At 36.9% G+C, this 21,790-nt stretch overlaps 1 protein-coding gene across 1 annotated transcript in view; it reads right to left on the bottom strand.

The window, feature by feature from the left end:
• Positions 1–21,790, bottom strand: part of Malrd1 (MAM and LDL receptor class A domain containing 1) — a 665,455-nt gene that overhangs the window by 422,207 nt on the left and 221,458 nt on the right. The window contains exon 18 of the mRNA XM_034509650.2: positions 10,908–10,995. Coding sequence (XP_034365541.1) covers positions 10,908–10,995 — 88 coding nt within the window. The remainder of the gene's footprint in view (positions 1–10,907; positions 10,996–21,790) is intronic.

The following is a 21,790-nucleotide window of genomic DNA, read 5'->3' as shown; positions in this document are numbered from 1 at the left end:
TGATTTTATAATTTCACTTTTTACTTTTTATACATATGTATATGTGTATGGTATGAGGAAACAAAAGGAATGGAAGACTTGTGAGTAAAATGTGTAATGGATCCACTGACTAACAGAATAGCATATTGGTTGATTCCAGTTTATTTTTGTCAATTATGAATAAAATTTTTTAACTAGCCATGTATAGGTGTTATATGCATATACATAGTTTTTTGGTAAATACTGATATGTCTTATTACCAAATTTATGGCAAAGATTTTCCTTTTATGGGAAAATCCAACATCTTCTAAATGGTCACACTAACTGACATTCTCTGTATGGGAAGAAGAGTGTCTGTTTATCTGCATCCTTGCTTGTATGGTGTATCATTTGTACTTGGATTTTGGTTATTCTAAAATTTGTGCAGTATACATCAGGATTCTGATTCGCAATTCCCTAATGATGTATGATAAACATACTTTCATTTGCATATTTTCTGAGTTGAAAAGTATTATACATAAAAGGACTCATTATAACATTTTCATACACATACATGTATTTTACACATTACCCCTGCTGATCCTAGTATGGCCTTGGTCGGGACAGAGTGACATGCTTCCTGCCCCTGGGACAGGGCCCCATATGAGCGTCCATGAGTGTAGAAGGTTGCTGTTGGCATAATGCTTGTTTGTATAGTAATGTACATATTTTTATGTTCTTCCTTTAAGGAATGTTCTCCCTGTTAACACTAAGGGCTCTACCATAATCAGACAGCTCCAATCCAGGAGGCAAACGTGTAGCTAATATCTTGACAAAATGGTAAATGTTAGGACCTTCAACACAGCCCTTAAGGCTATGAAAAAGAACTCTTAAAATACATGAGTTCAAAACATATAATTTCTCAACTAGGCAAAAATATAAGGATGAATACGAATCATGAAGGGCTTCATGAATCTAAAGAAACAAAGGTAACTTCACTATGAGCCAGCTAGTCATAAAGATACAAATGCAGGCAGATTCCTCAGTTCAAAGGTCAGCCTGGGACACATTGAGTCCAGGCCCAAATGTGATGGAAATGGTAATTTCAGGACAGGGTCCCACCCAGCTCTTTTACCATCTGTACTTAACAAAGGCAGACAGATCTCTGAATTCTTTTGCAATGCTAAGGAAAATATATATATTTGCTATCTCCTAAGAATCAATGGGCTGGAGTCACGGGATGCTGATTCTTCTGATAAGCTAAAGGAAACCTGGAGTAAATGACTGGATTGATATGTAAAATAAAAGACTGAACCTGTGTTCTGCAGAAGGTGAGCTATCCAGAGAATTTTTTAAGATAAAAAGGGAGAAGTGCTTGGAGAAAACAAAAAAGCAAGCAGGACTTGGACAGAGAGATTTTTTAGAATAACAAGCAAGCACAGAATATATACAGAGAAATCTTCAGAGAGAAATCAGAACACAGAAGCAGACTGGAAAAGCTGTATCCAGCAGAGCAAAGGTTGTCAGCTTGGATCCATGATTTGACTTTGAGTTGTTATTTTTCACTGCTCCCAGACACCCCTTCTCTCTGAACCCCTCTCCAAGCTGAGGCTGGTCCTTGGCATATCCCCTTCACACTCACTGATTTAAAATCATGGTTTTAAGACTTAACCCTGAGATGTAAAACTTTCATGGGTGTTTTCAGTAACCCTGTTTCCCCACAACCATCTTTTTCAAATGGCCTTCCTGGCATGTGACTTATTTTATTTTTCATTCCCCAGTGTCTTTTAAAGAGAAAAGATTTTAATTTTAATGCAATCTAGATAAGTCATACATTATTTACTAGTTCATGCCTTTTGTTGCTGTATTTAAAATTATCTTTACACTCAATGTCTTCTAGATTTTATATCATCTTCTGGGAGTTTTGTAGTTCATCAATTTTTATGCATAGGTCTTCAATTCATTTTGAGTTAATTTTCTGTGAAGGATGCATGGTAGATGTGGACATTCAATTTTTGGCATAAGATGCTCACTGATTTCAAGAAACAGAAATTGCTTAAAAAGACTATTTGCTCCACAGTATTTCTTTTGTTTATGGCTCTCTATTCTGTATTGTTTATTCTATATGTGTCTGGTTTTTGTTTTTGCTGGTACAAACTAACTGCTCGTGAGCACTGATGTTTCATAGTTTATGCAACATCATTTAACCTCAGTTGGAAGAAATTTATTCTTAGTAATATCAGCAGAGAGTTTTCACATAGATTATAGCAACCTTCCCTCCCCTTCCTCTCTTTATAAGGCTGTAATGTCATCTGCAGGCCCCACCTTATGGCATTAATCTAATCCCAACTGCGTTCCCAAAGTTCCATTTCAAAATATCATCAGACAGAGGATTATGATTTCAGTCTATTAATTTAGGGTGGACACATTCAGGTCATTGAAAATGTGACTTATGTGTTTTTACCTATAACTGCCAAGAATAAACATAAACGGGTAGTGATAATAGATTTGTTTATTTAAAGAGATAAACCAATGCAATGGGAGATTTCCAGTTGAAATAGAAATTGCAGAAACAACATACAAATGGCCGGTTTCCAAGCCCACTGAGAAGTAGAGATTAGTGTGCTTTGATCTGATCTTCTTCCACATTGCTAAGCCACTGGGAAAGGAAACCACTGCACATCTGTCCGGGGAAAGATTTCCTAAATTGATGGCTCAGGTGCCAGATGGGCTCAGTGTTCTAACCCCTTGCTCTGCGAATTCCTTGCAGCAAATATGAACAACTTCTGGCTACACCAAAACAATCTTTTTGATAAAATGGTTTTATTTCTAGCTTGTTTTATGCTAGAATTCTTCCCCTTCAGCCATTCCCACATTGATCATTAAGCAAACAGGATGACTATCTTACTCCCCTCAGTTCATGATAATGTTTATGAGCTTTAGATATTACTAGATGACTTAATTCACAGAGTTGTTATTTATGTCTCTCTAGAGATAACAATGTCTATGCTTTGCTTGTGACCTTTCATGTTTGGAAATGACTTTGATTTAAAATTCAAGAAGTTCACTTGAGCTTAAATTTAATCAATCTTCATACAATTCAGAAGATGAAACTATCTATACCTCAGGGTCAGGGCACACTTAGTTCCTTTGGCACTGAATACAGTAACAGAGTAGGCTAACTCTGAAAAAGCTCCATTTAGTATGATCGAAAAAGTAGTTTTCAACCTTCTTAGTCCTGAGATCCTCAAGTTGTGGTGACCCAAAGCATAAAATTATTTTTCTTGCTACTTTATACCTGTATTTGTAATATTATGACTCATAATGGAAATATCTGTGTTTTCCTTCTGTCTTAGCTGACCCTTATAAAAGGGTCATTCACCACCCACAACTTAAGAACCACAGAAATAAAGTGTCTGTGCAAACTCTACTTAAGTGAAGTGAAGTTTCAAACACAATTACTGACCAGGCATGATGATTCAAGTCTTTAATCTCAACACCTAGTAAGTCAAGGCAGGCAGGTTTATGTCGTTGAGTCTAGTCTGCTCTACATAGCAAGTTCCTGGCCAGTCAGGGGTATATGGTGAGCCTCTGTCTCAAACAACAACAACAACAACAAAAACGAAACAAAATCCTACCACAGTTACTGTTTGAAAATAATTTATAACAATACAACTCCTTGCTGCATATTATGACATACTATGCAGTTTATCTTCATATAATTGATAGAAAATCTAGTCTTCTAAAGTATTTTTGCTTTATAACATGGACTCAAAGAAAGTTTTATATCTACAGGTATTCTTACATTGAAGTGCAATCAGAAATAAAAAGGTTTGGGATGAAGGTTGCACATTTCCCTGGAACTTGGAAAACCAGAACTGGGGCCTTCTTCAGATTAGAGTCAGTTGATTAACCTCAGCCTAGAGGGGAGCTGCTTCCCATAATGACCCTTCAGCAGGTGCTTGCCAAGGAATAGAACATGGATTGTCCTGAGTATAACCCTGGTCCTTCAGTGAAGTGAAAGCTCTTACCACTAAAAACATTACAACTCCTGTCTCCTATGCTTCTCCCTCTAAGAATTTAAAATTGTCTTGTTCTAATGCTGCATATCTATTATAGGTTCATACATTCTGTGAGCATGGGATATACAAAGGCAAGAGGTCCAGGAGAGTGAAGCACTTTTAAATGGAATTAGAGCTCATGAAAGAGCTATTGAGCTAACTCATTCTCTTTTCAAGCTCTCTCTTTACTATCATTTTAATATACATTCTTTATACACATTAACGGGTTTAACTGGGACAGTTCTGAACATGGAATATTGCACATAGGTGACACATGCCCTCTCTTTTGTCCTTCTCACCACTAGTCACCTTCACAGTTATTACAAGCCTTCTACTTTTATTGGTTTGTGTATTTCTACACATAAGAGAAAATAGGAAATATCTGATTTTGTGTCCAGCTCCTTTTACTCAGTATGATGTCATCCACCTCCTATCATTTTTCTAAAAGAATAGTATTTCCATTCACTTTAGTGGTTAATGACACTCCATTTGCATACAGATACTGATTCTCTCTATCAATTCATCTGTTGATGGGTACCTAGGCTGATTCCATACCTTACCTATTATGAATTGCACCACAGTGAACTGGATTATGCAGGTGGAAAAAACAAAAAGTGTCAGTTAAAATTTCTACCAGAAATTTAAGGTTACTTTTTATATTCATTTTGTTTTTGTAAACTTTATGAGTTTTGTGTTCACATCATTTGCATCACACACTTTCCTCTCTCCAACTTCTCCCATGCTTTCCATTTGCTCAACTTCATGACTTCTTCATTAATTAATTATTGCTTATATATACACATACATACATACATACATACATACATATACATGTATATAGAGATACAACTTGCTGAATTTACTGAATGTTGCTTATATGTATATGTATTTATTTAAGGCTGACCATTTGAGATTGGTTAACTTATCAGGGACCTATGTTTGGAAAAAGACTGAATCCAGTCTGAGTTGATCTCTTTAGGCAGCCATTAATTAATTGGCTCTAGCTCTTCAACTAGGATTGAGGGCTTGTGAGATTTACCCATCCACCTAGGGATTTCAGCTAGTTTGACATTGTGAAGATCTTGCTAAGATGTCATATTTTCAAGATTTCATGAGTATAACTTCTTATAATATGCAAGAGATACCATCTCATGATAGCTACTCTAGTCCTCTGGTTCTTACAATCTTTCATGCTCCTATTTCCCATGGTGTTTCTTGAGTCTTAGGAGTCTTAGGCTTGTGTGTAGACTTCAGATTCTAAGCTTTGAAACAACCATCTCTATCTGTAGTGTTTATCATTTCCTTCAATTAGAGATAAACAAATTTGAAAGTATTACCTTTAAAGTAAATTGCTAGTTATTTAACAAATTTTACACACAGAAGTCTATAAATTGAACTCGCAATGGTGTTGGCTCATTTTTCCATCTAAACAAAATTTGAACATTATATATTATATGAAAATAGTATACTATATTACTGTATAATGTAATGAAATGTATTAAAGAAGCTAAAACTATGTGAGCTTGTAATCACTACCACAAATGTCCAGATTTTTACATAGAAATTTTATATTTCATTGTAAACCTGCATAGTAATCTATATTCTTCTGAAATCTCTACACCACTACAGATTTTAAAAGAAATAATATAAAAGCACTACTTCATTTTTTTATTGTATGAATTTTTTCATAATAATTATGTTAATCTAAGACAAATATAACTGATTATTCCACCTGTTCAGCAATATCTCAGTGAGACAGGAAGCAGCAGGCAACTCTTTAAAGTGAAGGCAGAGGTACCTACTCTCTTCCCTTGCCTTAGTTCACCTTGAAACACACGTGAATCTGCTGAAAGATGAGAGACCTCAGCACCTTTACTTGGTGAAACCTTAATGCTAATAAGCATAGATGCCAAGAATCACACCAATCCATTTCAACAACAACCACAACCACCACCACAACAAAACAGGATATTGATTGTGTAGTATGAGGAGGTCTGTGAAGAGATAACAAATACCAAATAATATTGCTAATTATTAATAGGTAGTATATATTTATTAATTTAACATGTCATAAATTGTAAAATGTGAAATTTATTTAAAAATGATTCCTAGAAAAAAAAAAAAAGAAGGTCTAATAAATGCCTAATGACTGATAATCACATAATATCAGTATTCTGGCATTTTTATTAACTAATAATTAGAATAGACAGATTGACATTAAAATAAACGTTGAGTAAGTAAAAGCAGTTTGGTATACAATTAGTGTTCACTACATAGATGTTAATTAGCATAAAATAAAGTGTTACCCACATAAGAAATTAGAAAAATAAAAGAGTCACTATGATGTTACAGAAAAAAAGTGAAAAAGAAAAAAGAAGAAAAAGGAAAAGAAAACCAGAAGTTACTGAGAACACTACTGGGAAAACTGACGCACGAGGAACTCTTGGAGCCGATAAGCTCACAGTGCAGGAGTGTTCTCTGGGGAGAGGGTCATGGTAGAGCTAAAGAAACAGACAGAATGGATGAGAGAGCTATTCTAGGTTGAAGTCAGCAGAATTTGCCACTGGACAAATACATCGGGAAGACAAAGGTCAAAGGTCCCAGCTGAAATTCAGCCTGGGGTTGTTAAATAAAAAGGGCATTGTGAGCAGCAGCAGGAAAAGCATGGAGAAAGAGGGGCTGCAGTTGAGGCCAGGTAAAAGAAGAACCACCTTCTAGCTGTTAATATAAAATCATAGGTGAGACAGAAAGCATTGGCACTTTAGGAACTACTTCAGTGATTTCTGTTTGTATTTTCATGAATTTTCGTTTTTGTTCTACAGCACTGAATTACCGAACAACAAAACGTTAGTTTAGTTAGTACCTGAAAGCAAATTGATGAGTATAAATGAGCCTGTAGGCCTTTATCCTACCTTATCGAATGTGGTAACAGAAGAAGACTGGCTGAGAATTATAAAGAGCAATATATTACTGTCTCGTTTTTGTTTGTGTTCAATTTACAAAACACTGTCTGACATTCTTTTATGGAACATTCAGCCTCGTGGGGCATTTTGGGTTAGACCGAAAGTCTCATTTGTTATGAAGTTAGCTAGCACAGAGACAAACAGCTCAGACAGGTTTTACAGTTTCATATTTTTCTTCCCAACCTTGAACCAGGAAATTGGGACTAATGGTCTGTAACAGATACCTCCTATCTCTGCTTCTGACTCCAGCAACCCCACTCTGGCTGTCTTGGCACCATTAGCCACAGAATGAATTTAGCAAAATAATTGGAGATTTTCGAGTTTGAGTGATGATTCACCCTACTTTTCTGTAGTCTTCTTTCTTCTTCAGCATCCCCAAAGCCACAGGGATCCTAAATATAAACTTGGAAGGTATATAGAGAAAACCCAGGTCACCAAAATTAGAGAAATTTAAGCTGTAATATCATTATTGCCCTGAAGTTTTACAACATCTGGATTACGTGTGTTTTGAAAATTAATATTTTACAGTTGCAAAACAGAAATCATAAAGGGCTAATATATCTGATTACCAGCATGCTAGTGGTTCAGGTCATGGACTCAAGATATAGATATGTGTGGGTAACTTGCCACTTCATTTCTCAATGTAAGGCTAGATAGTAAAGTTACTGATTCTACTCAGCAGTTAACTTCTAGCAACTGTGGGTGGACCAAGCCTTATTCTCAACACTCAAAACATTATAGGATTGTTCTGGGATTATGTTCAGTAATGACATACTTGATTAGCTTGCATGAGGTCCCCATCCCATCTCTAGCACTTTGAAAAGAATGCAAGATTATATAAAGCACATATTCTAATGTTGTATTATAGGGTCTATTTACAAATTCTCTGGATCAGAATGTGTACATTCTCTGTCCTTATGAATCTCCCTGTAGGTAGAGAATACTGACTGTTATCGCATTGCCAGGCTTAAATTTGTGGATGTGTGTAAATACATGTATACCATATCCTAGTTTTGGTGTACTGCTTTTTGTTCTCCATCTTCTGATTTAAAACAGACATCTCAGATGGAAATGTGGCCCTTTAGCTCTAGTCACATAGAGGCCGGATATGTGGAATGGAGATCCACAGCTTAAAACATCAGGGGTGTTTGCAGAGCTCTGAATAAGAAATTGATATCATTAGAGGCAGGTGGATTTCTGAGTTCGAGGCCAGCCTGGTCTACAGAGTGAGTTCCAGGACAGCCAGGGCTACTCAGAGAAACCCTGTCTCGAAAAACCAAAAAAAGAAAAAAAAAAAAAAAAAGAAATTGATATCATTACTATTCTTTTTCTAAACTAATCCACATGCTCAGAACTAGAAGTAGATTTTGTGTTTATATGTAAATGAGAATTGTCTTTCAAGAAGTCTACCTGATACACACTAAGGTATATTTTATATGGAAACATGTAATACATAATAAATAATACAATATAATATATAATTAATATAATTAAAATACCTAAAAAATGGGCACCACTCTATCCTCCTCTTTAGAAAATATTATCCTCACATGCTAGACATAAAACAGCCAACAAAAAATATACTTCCTTACAACACCAGCCATTATTATTGGAGAAAATATTTTCAACATAAGGTTAATTGGTGGTATGTACAAAATAAATTAAGGGAGTAAAGAAAGAAAACAATATATGTATATAGTATTCCAAGGATCCATTGAATAAACATGGGTACCCAAAGAAAGCATGTGCCAAGAAGAAGGAAAAGCATGTGGCAAAGGCCAGACTGAACCTAACTGGATAAACTGAATAAGTACTAAGTAGAAGGCCTTTTGAATAGTTGGGGCACATACAGGATCACAGTGGGGAACCGGTTGGTCATTTACTCTTTCTGAGCCCAACTGAAGTTTGATTTGACTCTGAATGAGACAGGCAGTCTTAGGAAGATGTTGATGATGCTGTAGATATTATCTTAACATCTAAATTTAAAAGCACTTGTTGGACTGCTGTTGAGAGAATATGGTATGAGGTTCAAGGATAGAAACAGAGGGACCACTTGTAAAGCAAATGGAATCTGAGAGACAATGGTGGCTTGGGGTAAGGGCAAATGAATGAGTTGATTCTGGAAAGATCTGAGGTAAAGGATGACCAGGTATGTAAATATGGAATAGGATGATTGGACTATGAAGGGATGATAAAGCAGCCTTCTAACTGGACTTCCAGAGACGGATTTTGCTTTGTATAGTGTTCTAAAGAATAGCTAGAGACTAGTGACAGCAATCGCTGCTGCCCAAATGGTGACATGGGAAGGATCCTAACTTCAGAGAAGGGAGTGGCATGTGACCGCTGAACATGCTTTAAGCTCTTCCACCCAGGGTGAGGGAATTATACTTAATTATAATACATGCAATCCAGCTAGGCATGTATCATACCTAGACACACCTTTAATCCCAGTACTCAGAGACAGAGGTAGATGGATTTCTGAGTCCAAGGCCAGTCTGGTCTACAAAGCAAGTTCCAGGACAATGATAACCACACAGAGAAACCCCATTTTTAAAAACAAAACAAAAAATCAAACAAACAAAATAGATATCAATAAATAAGGTGCTCTTGGGTCCAAGTGTAATCTGCAAATGACACTATGGGAACAGGATTTAGGATGGGGGATGAGAGGTGACAGAGTCATGTGACAAGTCCCAAGAAATCAGATTCCAGAGACCACCATCAGAGTGCAGATCTGAGTTTATTGCCCAGCCCATAAGCCTATACTCCATTTGAGCCAACTCTGAGTCTCTAAATCCTTGGCCAATCATATCTCAACACATCATCACTGTGGCCCCAATGAAAGCCCTGCCTGAATAAATTACTCAGAAGGAGTGGGGTGGGGTTTTGGGTGTGGGGGTGTGGAGGAGTCGGGGAGTGTGTGTGTGTGGGGGGGGGCGGTCATCGACATCTTTTAGGACCTTCTTGTGGATGGGGGAAGTTGCCACCGTCGTGGCCTTGGTTTCTGTTTGCTGTCTCACCACAGTGTTCTGGGAGCCATCTTAGATCTAATACTGTGTACGGTAAATCAGGACTCCGAGGAGGCGCAGAAGTCTGTGGTGCCTTGCTTTCTGTCCACTTTTTCCTTCATAAGTTTGACTTCCACACACCCCCACATGACACTGGTCTTCTATGTCACTTGATTTAAGAGCTCCGGTCTGAGTGCCAGGCTAATGCTTATGAATTTCATTTCCAGTTTTACTGGACCACTGTGTGTTGCAGAGGAGAGCACCCCCTTCTCTACATCCTGTTCCAAGCCTGGGCTGTTCTGAATTTTAGTAGCTTCTCTCATTATCTCTGAGATTTTTATTAGGCATTCAAGTTGTAATATTGAACAGAACCTAAGTATGGAGTTTAGGAGAGAGGTGGCAGATTAAGATATAAATCTTGGAAGTAGTCTATTTTCAATAAATAAAAGTTTAAAAATGTGGAAAAATAGTTTATAAACAATACCTATGTATAGTTACAATATAGTTCAAATTTTAAATATTGGTATCACTGAAGAGAAATGAAATGGTAATGACGTCTTCAAAAATACAATGTGACTATAAACAACTCAGTTATTACTATATTGAAACAATTATTTTTATAATCATTAAGTCTCACAAAGATCATGATACTGCAATATAACTTCAGATATGACTTTCTGGTATTTTATATGTGATAAAAGAAAGAAATAACAAATTCAAACACATTTCCTATATTGGAAAGGTTTAAGACTAATTAAGAGTAAATACAATAATTATTCAAGTGTTAATACATTTCAGGAACTGTACTAGTGATGGTACTTTAGGTTATTCCTGAATATAAAGTATTGGTTTTGTTGGTAATTCTTCCAAGTAGACAGAATTGAAAATTCTCATGTCTTTGAAATGGTCTCTCTTACCTGGGTAGAGGGTACAATCCATGAATGACAGATCATCAATTGCGATATCTCCAGTGAAGCCATCTCCCACTGAGGCCACTATCAAGATCTAAAGTATAAATGAAAAGTGTTGAATTGTGAATAAAATTATAGAAACATGAGGATGAAAGGTAATTCACAAGGCTGGCGACATGGAGGTGGCTCACTCAGGAAAGTGATTTCTATGTAAGTATGAGGTCCTAAGTTTGATCTCTTATATCCACATAAAAATTATGGAGGGTGTTAAATACCTATAATCCTATCAAGGTGGAAGTGAAGACAGGATGATTCTAGGGGCTCACTGGACAGATAGTGGACAGAGCCCCATGGTTCTCAATCTTCATAAGGCTTCAGCCCTTTAATACAGTTTCTCATGTTGTCGTGACCCCCCCCCAAACATAAAATAATTTTTATTGCTACTTCACAACTATAATTTTGATGCTATTATAAATGATAATGTAAATGTTTTTAGAGATAAAGGTTTGACAAAGGGATACACACAGATTTAGAACCACTGGTCTAGCCTAATTCATAAGCTCCAAAGCTCAGTGAGAGAAAGACCTTCTCAGACTGAGGTTAATATGGTTCATGAGGATGCCACCTGAGCTTGTCATCTCGCCACCACATGCACATGCCATTCATGTGCACTTTTCTCTTTCATTAACTGTTTATCTACTTCTGAGGTTAAATGACCTCACCATTCCAGAAGCCTGTTTGTTCTATTACATGTTGGAATACACATAATATTTTAAGCAATTTTTTACATGTATTTGAAACTGGCTAATCCATATTGATCCTCTTTGGAATTGTATTAATCACAGCAACTCACATGACTCTGGTGCTGTTATAGGATCTGTAATTCCACCAAAAGCCTAGAAAATACTGGCAAACCATCATAGTATATGGCAGATTGTGATTAAAGCTGAGACTTAATATAATAGAATTAATCATGATGAATTATTTTAATACTTATGCAAATGTGTGGCATACTTACTCGGTGTCATTCTTTTTTCCACTAATAAAGGAAAATAATTTCCATTTCATTTTCCTTCACAAATGCTGAATATGGAAGCTGAAAATTTATTTCACTTCTCCTCTAAATTCTATCCTGTACTGGACGCTATCAAGCCCTTATGTTTTAATAACCCAGTCCAAGGAGGGAGGTTTAAAAGGTTAAATTTGTTGACTTCAAACCTCTTGGTAAACTTCCTCAAACTTTTCTTATTTTTTAATGTTTCTGAGGCCAGGATATCATAAAACTTTGTCAATATGAAAATACTTAGCATCAAATACTAGGTAAATATATAGTCCACCTGATATTGCCTAAGAAAAACTTATGTTCTCAATTTTTATTGAGTTTCTGTCAATATACATTGTTTGCATCATCAAGAAGAAGGGAAAAAATGTTACAAAGAGTGGCTCCAATGGAGGGAATCCATGCCTGGTCCTATAAACTCAGTGAAAAATCCCTGGCTGAGGAAGTCTAGGGCCTCAGTAGGAACATAATGCTGTTGTTCAACTAAATTGACAGAGTGACAATGTGTGTTTATAACTTCAGACCAGCACTACTCTCAGCCTAATTGGAGAAGCTTCTCTTTGCCATGATAATTATGAATGTAGAGACTTGTGGCAGGCCAAGGTGTTGAGAAGAGTGACAGTTGTATGCTCAGCCCCATAAAAGCTATTTATACTATTCCCTCTAAGGTCCAGGGAACATCCTGGAAAAGACGGCAGAAAAAAATATCTAGAAGTCTTTGAAATGCACTTTCAGTGCATGATATAGCAATTGCACCCATGTTAGGTTGCCTACCCTGAGCCTACATCAGGTCTGTCAGCTGTTAAGTCATAGATCAAAGAGGACTCAAATTGGCTACTGATGGTTTCTGGTGGAGGGATAGTGATTGTTTTCAGTTGTGTACCCATCTAGAAGCCCACACCAGCCCCAATGGTTATTTCTATATCACCATTACACAGACAATACTAGTTAAGTCAGTAGGTCACAAGAAGTTGAGAAAGAGACATGCTTGGAGGAGGAGAGAAGAATGGAAGGATAATAAGAAGGAGTCCAAGGGTAGGTGAGAGTAATCATAATGTGTGGTACACATGCATATAAATGCCAAGCAACAAATCTAATAAAATTTTTATATTATGATGGAAAGAAAAAACAAACTATAGAAAACATATTCAGGACCAAATTCTAAAAATATCATTAATAACCAGAATTTGTCAAATATGACTACAACATTTTGCACTGAAGAAAGCCTATAGTTAGCTGAAAAACAGCAAAAGGCTAATAATATGGTGCTTAGATCAATAGGTAAACAATATAGTAAAAGCAGCAAAGTGAGGTGACAAATCAGCTCAGCTTGGAAGAGAGAAAAGTGAAAACCAGGCAAATAGAGGCCCAGTACAATCCAGGCAAATAGGTTCATGATCATAATTAGCTTAGTAATGTGCATGGAGAGAAAAATAATACCAAGATCCAAATTGTAATTGAAAAATACAGTTGAAACCCATGGAAACACCTATATAGTAACTGTGGTTATATGTACCATACTTGGCTTCATTCTAGGATAGAGTCATTTGTTGTCTACATATATCCACAAATTAAAGAACTGGACATTTTCATTGAAAATTACAGGAATATCATGTGACCCAGAGTGTGCCATAGGAGATGAACAGCACATTTGGGAGGCTGCTGCTTGCAGGGCTAATTTCTGTTAAGAGTTTATTCTACAAAACAACACATGTTGGTGCCCTTTCTCAAGGAAAACAAGCAGGTCCTGCTTGAACACACAATTGAATTATGACAGAATTTATCAAAATATTCATATGTTAATGACATAAATGTGAACATTCTTAAGAAGTAATAGACAATAGTTTAAAATGTTGATACAAGAAAATGGCAAGTTCTATGTCCTACTGATAGTGTCACTTTTTTATTTAAAAAATCAAGGAAATCACTTAAACAAACAAACAAACAAAACATTTAAGGAAATGTCAGATGAATTCAGCACCCCAGAATCTGAGTTTGCTTCCCTCTACCCACATGGTGGAAAGAGAGAACCCACTCATTCAACTTGTCCCCTGACCTCTACACACATACCATGGTGGCCATTCCCTCCACCCAATAAATATATATAATTAATAAACAAATTATTAAATAAAATAGGACTTAGTAACCCATTACAACTTTAAAACTAATTCTCAAATATAGATTTAAACAATTTCTGTTCTATATAAATCTAAGTAAATAAAGATTTTTAAATTATCATAAATCATCCGAAATTAGTATGTCTCTGCACATAGGGATACATGTTCAAATATACATATGCACAAAGTATTTCTGTTCCAAAAATTCCACTTTATATATAGTGTTGTTTCTAGAGTAAATGGAAGTACATTAAAATATTAAATGTTATATGGAAGATAGTATTGAATTCTGGAAATTGGAGAAACTGCATTTTATGCCTACATCCCATTGTATTTTATTAAATGACTGAAGATTCAATTAAAAACCTAGTGTAGTGTAAAGTTTGGTTTTTTAACTTACATGTCATAACTATGAAGATTACAATAAATTGGGAAAGAATTTGGGAAAAAATTCTTAATGTACATAAATTCATTCAAAGATTAACATGTAACATATTGACATGTCTTGGCAGCAGTCATTTGTGTTGTGCCCAATACTTTCCTGAAGTGAGACTTTCTGGTTTTGTTGGAGACTCAGTTGTGTCATGTGCTGTTTTTCTGGACACTGTCTTATATGAGGATGTTTTGCTGAGAACAGATCCCTGGTGTTTTTGTGGAACTTTCCTGGTAGAAAGGCATGTGATGTTCTGCTAAAGCAAATGCTGGAGAGGACACCTGATGTTTTTAAAGAGTATTAATATAACCCTGCAAGCAGTGGACAATGCTCTTGCATTGGTTCACCTTGCTTTCTTTGCTAATCTTTGCTTGTTGTGACTTTGTAGAGAGAAATGCATCAAAGATATTCTGGTTGTATTGAAGCTGTTTCTTGCCACTTCCACAGACTTATACCCATCAGCAGAGCCTCGCAGTTTTTTCTGGATTAAGTCACTGCTACTGATTCATGTTTGATGTTTGCCAAGGGGACTGGATTGCTGCTTCTCATTTGTGTTTGGTGTTTTTGAGAGTGGACTGGATTGTTGACAGTGAAGAATGGAAACCCCCCCCCACCCAGGGAATTGTTTTGAGATAGGTCTACAACCCCTGTTTTCTATTAACATTTGTTCCCCAGACTCTAGTAATTAGTGGGCTAGAATGAAGGTTAAAGAGTTTCAAAACCTATAATTAAAGTAGGTCTTAAAAAATATAAGCCTACACCTTCCTATATCCTGTATTCTATATGTATAGCATCAGCTTTTATGTCTTATGCATGTCCTGATACCACATGGCAGGTACAACACTGCTCAAAACACTAGAGCTCAGAGGTAAGACAACTAACAGCATGCCATAAGTTGTAGTGTTTTTTATTGAAGCATTCTAAAAATTTTCTGCTCTTATAGAAGTTCAGTGTTTTATTTTGTTTTGTTTTCTTTTGTTTTGTTGGATACTTTATTTACATTTCAAATGTTATTCCCTTTCCTGTTCTCCCCAACATCCAGGAACCCCCTAGACCATCCCCCTTCAGCTGCTTCTATGAGAGTGCACCTCTACCCACCCACCCACTCCTGCCTTCCCACCCTCGAATTCTCCTACACTGGGACATCAAGCCTTCATAGAACCAAGGGCCTCTCTCCTCCCATTAATGCCCAGCAAGGCCATTCTCTGCTACATATATGGCTGGAGCCATGGAACATTCCATATGTAATCTTTGGTTGGTGGTTTAGTTCGTGGGAGCTCTCCTGGGTCTGGTTGGTTGATATTTTTGTTCTTCCTATGGGGTTGCAAATCCCTTCAGCTCCTTCAGTCTTCTCTCTAACTCCTCCATTGGAGAACCCATGCTCAGTCCAATAGTTGGCTGTGAGCATCAGCCTCTGTAGTTGCCAGGCTCTGGCAGAGCCTCTCAGGAGACAGCTATGTCAGGCTCTTGTCATTATGCACTTCTTGGCATCCACAATAATGTCTGGATTTAGTGTCTGTATATGGATGAATCCCCGGGTGGGGCAATATCTGGATGGCCTTTCCTTCAGCCTCTGCACCACAACTTGTCTCTGTACTTCCTACTATGAGTATTTTGTTCTCTCTTCTAAGAAGGACCTAAGCATCCATACTTTGGTCTTCCTTATTCTTGAGCTTCATGTGGTCTGTGAATTATATATTGGGTATTCTGAGCTTTGGGGGATAATATCCACTTATCAGTGAGTGCATAACATGTGTGTTCTTTCGTAACTAAGTTACCTCACTCAGGATGATATTTTCTAGTTCCATCCATTTGCCTAAGAATTTCATGAAGTCATTGTAGCTGAGTAGTACTCCATTGTGCAAATGGAAAATGTACCACATTTTTTGTATCCATTCCTCTATTGAAGGACATCTGAGTTCTTTCCAGCTTCTAGCTATTATAAATAAGGCTGCTATGAACATAGTAGAACATGTGTCCTTGTTATAAGTTGGAGAAAAGCAGGACTCAGAATTAAAATCACTTCTCAAGATGATGATGATGATGGAGGACTTTAAAAAGGATATAAACAACACTCTCAAAGAATTTGAGGAGAACGCAGGTAAACAGGTAGAAGCCCTTAAAGAAATGCAAGAAAACACAACCAAACAGGTGAAGGAATTACACAAAACCATCCAGGATCTAAAAATTGAAGTAGAAACAATAAAGAAATCTCAAAGGGAGACTACCCTGGAGATAGAAAACCTAGGAAAAAGATCAGGAGTTGTAGACGCAAGCATCACCAACAGAATACAAGAGATAGAAGAGAGAATTTCATGCGCAGAAGATACCATGGAAAACATAGACACAACGGTCAAAGAAAATGTGAAATGTAAAAAGCTCCTAACACAAAACATCCAGGAAATCCAGGACACAATGAGAAGACCAAACCTAAGGATAATAGGTATAGAGGAAGATGGAGATTCCCAACTTAAAGGGCCAGTAAATATCTTCAACAAAATTATAGAGGAAAACTTCCCTAACTTAAAGAAAGAGATGTCCTTAAATATACAAGAAGCCTACAGAACCCCAAATAGACTAGACCAAAAAAGAAATACCTCCAGTCACATAATAATCAAAACATCAAATATACAAAACAAAGAGAAGATACTAAAAGCAGCAAGGGAAAAAGGCAAAGTAACATATAAAGGCAGACCTATAAGAATTACACCAGATTTCTCACCAGAGACTATAAAAGCCAGAAGACCCTGGACTGATATCATACATGCCCTAAGAGAACACAAACGTTTGAGGGCCAAAATGTGAGATCTGCTCTACCTCACGTTTGGGGTCCAAAATGTCTCGGACCGCTCTGTCAATGTTTGGACCTGCACTGCCAAAAGTCTTGGGGACTAAGTTGTTAGAGCCTGCACTGCCCCAAGCTACTCCAGTCCAAGAGGAAGGGTTCAGTAAGAGAAAGAGAGAGTGAGGATGGATGCGAAGAATGGAGACCAGGCAGAGTGTGATTCAATCCTGTTTATTCTTCAGTCTCTCTACTTCTCTCCAAGTCCCTAGTTCCTAGTCCCTAGTTCCTAGTTCTTAGTGCCTCCAAATTCCAAGTTCTTTCTCCAAGTGCCAAGTGCCTAATTCTCTGTTGCAAGTATCTAACCTAATTCCTAGTTTCAAGGTGTACTCTAAGTTGTTCTCTTCCGAGTGTCTAATGTCTACTCCTACTCCTAGTATCTGAATCTCTGTTACTCCAAATTGCTCTGAACTCTCCTGTCTGCCTCTAGCCTTTTATATGTCTCACCTCTAAGCCACTCCTCTAAGTCACGCCCTTAAGTCATGCCCTTAGGCCTTGTCTCTAAATCTAATCTCTAAGTCATGCCCTTAAGTCACACACCTTTAAGTCTCACACATTCCAGGGAAGATCCTGGGTATCTAAGACAAGATGTTATCAGAGTGTGCTCAGCTGTTGTAGGCTATTGTAATCAAATCTCTTATCAGGGTATATGGCTCAAGATGGCTGCAAGGATGATAGCTGCCTTCTGTTGGCTCCCCACAACAAATGGCAGCCCAGACTACTATACCCAGCGAAATTCTCAATCAATATTGATGGAGAAACCAAAATATTTCATGACAAATCCAAATTTACACAATATTTCACCACAAATCCAGCACTTCAAAGGATAATTGGTGGAAAACTCCAACACAAGGAGGGAAACTACAACCTAGAAAAAGCAAGAAAGTAATCTTCCAATAACCCTAAAAGAAGGTAGCTATACAAACATAACTCCACTGCCAATAACAAAAAAACAGGAAACAACATTCATTTTTCCTTAATATCTCTTAATATCAATGGACTCAATTCTCCAATAAAAAGACATAGACTACCAGATTGGATACATAAACAGGACCCAACATTTTGCTGCATAAAGGAAACGCACCTTTGTGAAAAAGACAGACACTACCTCAGAGTAAAAGGTTGGAAAACAATCTTCCAAGCAAATGGCCCCAAAAAACAAGCTAGAGTAGCGATTCTAATATCAACTAAAATCATTTTTCAACCAAAAGTAATCAAAAAAAATAAAGAAGGACACTTCATATTCATCAAAGGAAAAATGTACCAAGAGGAACTCGCAATTCTCAACATCTATGCCCCAAATGCAAGAGCACCCACATACATAAAAGAAACTTTACTAAAGCTTAAAGCATACATTGCACCTCACACAATAATAGTGGGAGATTTCAACACCCTGCTCTCAGCTATAAACAGATCGTGCAAATAGAAACTAAACTGAGACACAATGAAACTAACAGAAGTCATGAACCAATTGGACTTAACTGACATCTATAGAACATTTCATCCTAAAACAAAAGAATATAACTTTCTATCAGCACCTCATGATACCTTCTCCAAAATAGCCCATATAATCGCTCACAAAACAGGCCTCAACAGATACAAAAAGATTGAAATAATCCCATGTACCCTATCAGACCACCATGGAGTAAGACTTGTCTTTGACATGGACAAAAACAACAGAAAGCATACATACACATGGAAACTGAACAATGATCTACTCAATGATAACTTGGTCAAGGAAGAAATAAAGAGAAATTAAAGACTTTTTAGAGTTAAATGAAAATGAGGACACATTTGTGGGACTCCATGAAAGCAGTACTAAGAGGAAAAATCATAGCTCTAAGAGCCCACAAAAAGAAAATGGAAAGACCATACATTAATAACTTGACAGCACACTTGAAAGTGTTAGAACAAAAAGAAACTAATATACCCAAGAGGAGTAGACGGCAGGAAATAATCAAACTCAGGGCTGAAATCAACCAAGTTGAAACAGAAAGAACTATACAAAATATCAACAATACCAGAAGCTGGTTCTTTGAGAAAAAAAAAAAAAAAAACAGGATAGACAAACCCTTAGCCAGACTGACCAAAGGGCACAGAAACAGTACTCAAATTAATAAAATCAGAACTGAAAAAGGGAAACATAAGAACAGAAACAGAGGAAATTAAAAAAAATTGTCAGATCCTACTACAAAGGCCTATACTCAATGAAATTGAAAAATCTGGATGAAATGGACAACTTTCTAGATAGATACCAGGTACCAAAGTTAAACAAGGAGCAGATAAACCATCTAAACAGTCGCATAACCCCTAAAGAAGTAGAAGCAGTCATTAAAAATTTCCCCACCATAAAAAGTCCGGGGCCAGATGGCTTTAGTGCAGAAATCTATCAGATCTTCCAGGAAGACCTAATACCAATTCTCGTCAAATTATTCCACAGAATAGAAACAGAAGGAACAATACCCAATTCGTTCTATGAAGCTGCAATTACGCTCATACCTAAGCCTCACAAAGACCCAACAAAGAAAGAGAACTACAGACCAATCTCTTATGAATATTGATGCAAAAATACTCAATAAAATTCTCACAAACCAAATCCAAGAACACATCAAAGCAATCATCCATCCAGATCAAGTAGGCTTTATCCCAAGAATGCAGAGATGGTTCAATATTTGGAAATCCATCAATGTAATCCACTACATAAATAAACTCAAAGAAAAAAACCATGTGATCATCTCACTAGATGCTGAGAAAGCATTGGACAAAATTCAACATCCCTTCATGTTAAAAGTCTTGGAAAGATTAGGAATTCAAGGTCCATATGTAAACATAGTAAACGCAATATACAGCAAGCGAGTATCCAACATCAAACTAAATGGAGAGAAACTTGAAGCAATCCCACTAAATCAAGGACTAGACAAGGCTGCCCACTCTCACCCTACCTATTCAATATAGTACTTGAAGTCCTACCTAGAATGATTAGACAACAAAAGGAAGTCAAAGGGACACAAATAGGAGAGGAAGAAGTCAAAATTTCACTATTTCAGATGATATAATAGTATACTTAAGTGACCCTAAAACTTCCACTCATAAACCTGATAAACAACTTCAGCAAAGTGGCTGGATGTAAAATCAACTCAAACAAATCAGTAGCCTTCCTATACTCAAAAGATAAACAGGCTGAGAAAGAAATTAGGGAAATGACACCCTTCACAATAGTTACAAATAATATAAAATATCTTAGAGTGAATCTAACTAAGCAAGTGAAAGATCTGTATGACAAGAACTTCAAGTCTCTGAAGAAGGAATTAGAAGAAGATCTCAGAAGATGGAACGATCTCCCATGCTCCTGGATTGGCAGGATTAATTTAGTAAAAATGGCCATCTTGCCAAAAGCACTCTATAGATTCAATGCAATCCCCATCAAAATTCCAAATCAATGCTTCATAGAGATAGAAAGAGCAATTTGCAAATTTATTTGGAACAACAAAAAACCCAGGATAGCGAGAACTATTCTCAACAACAAAAGAACTTCTGGGAAAATCACCATCCCTGACCTCAAACTATACTACAGGGCAATAATATTAAAAACTGCATGGTATTGGTACAGAGACAGGCAGGAAGATCATTGGAATAGAATTGAAGATTCAGAAATGAGCCCACATACCTATGGTCACTTGATCTTTGACAAAGGAGCTAAAACCATCCAGTGGAAAACGGACAGCATTTTCAACAAGTGGTGCTGGTTCAACTGGAGGTCAACATGTAGAAGGATGCAAATCAATCCATTCATATCTCCTTGTACAAAGCTCAAATCCAAGTGGATAAAAGACATTCACTTAAAACCAGATACACTGAAACTAATAGAAGAGAAGGTGGGAAAGACCTCAAATACCTAGGCACAAGGGAAAAGTTCTTAAACAGAACACCAATGGCTTATGCTCTAAGATCAAGAATCGACAAATGGGACCTCATCAAATTGCAAAGCCTCTGTAAGGCAAAGGACACTGTCAATAAGACAAAACGGCAACCAACAGATTGGGAGAAAATCTTAACAAATCCTATATCAGATAGAGGGCTAATATCCAAGATATACAAAGAACTCAAGAAATTATACTCCAGACAACCATATAACGCTATTAAAAATGGGTTACAGAGCTAAACAAAAAATTCTCAACAGAGGAAACTCGAATGGCTGAGAAGCACCTTAAGAAATGCTCAACATCCGTAGTCATCAGGGAAATGCAAATCAAAATAACCCTGAGATACCACCTGACACCAGTCAGAATGGCTAAGATCAAAAACTCAGATGATAGTAGATGCTGGTGAGGATGCGGAGAAAGAGGAACACTCCTCCATTGTTGGTAGGATTGCAAGCTGGTACAACCACTCTGGAAATCAATCTGGCGGTTCCTATGAAAACTGGACATACCTGAG

The sequence above is a fragment of the Arvicanthis niloticus genome, chromosome 8 (genome assembly GCF_011762505.2).
Source record: "Arvicanthis niloticus isolate mArvNil1 chromosome 8, mArvNil1.pat.X, whole genome shotgun sequence".
Taxonomy (NCBI): Eukaryota; Metazoa; Chordata; class Mammalia; order Rodentia; family Muridae; genus Arvicanthis; species Arvicanthis niloticus.
The sequence above is the reverse complement of the archived record's forward strand: the minus strand, read 5'-3'. Positions and strand labels throughout refer to the sequence as shown.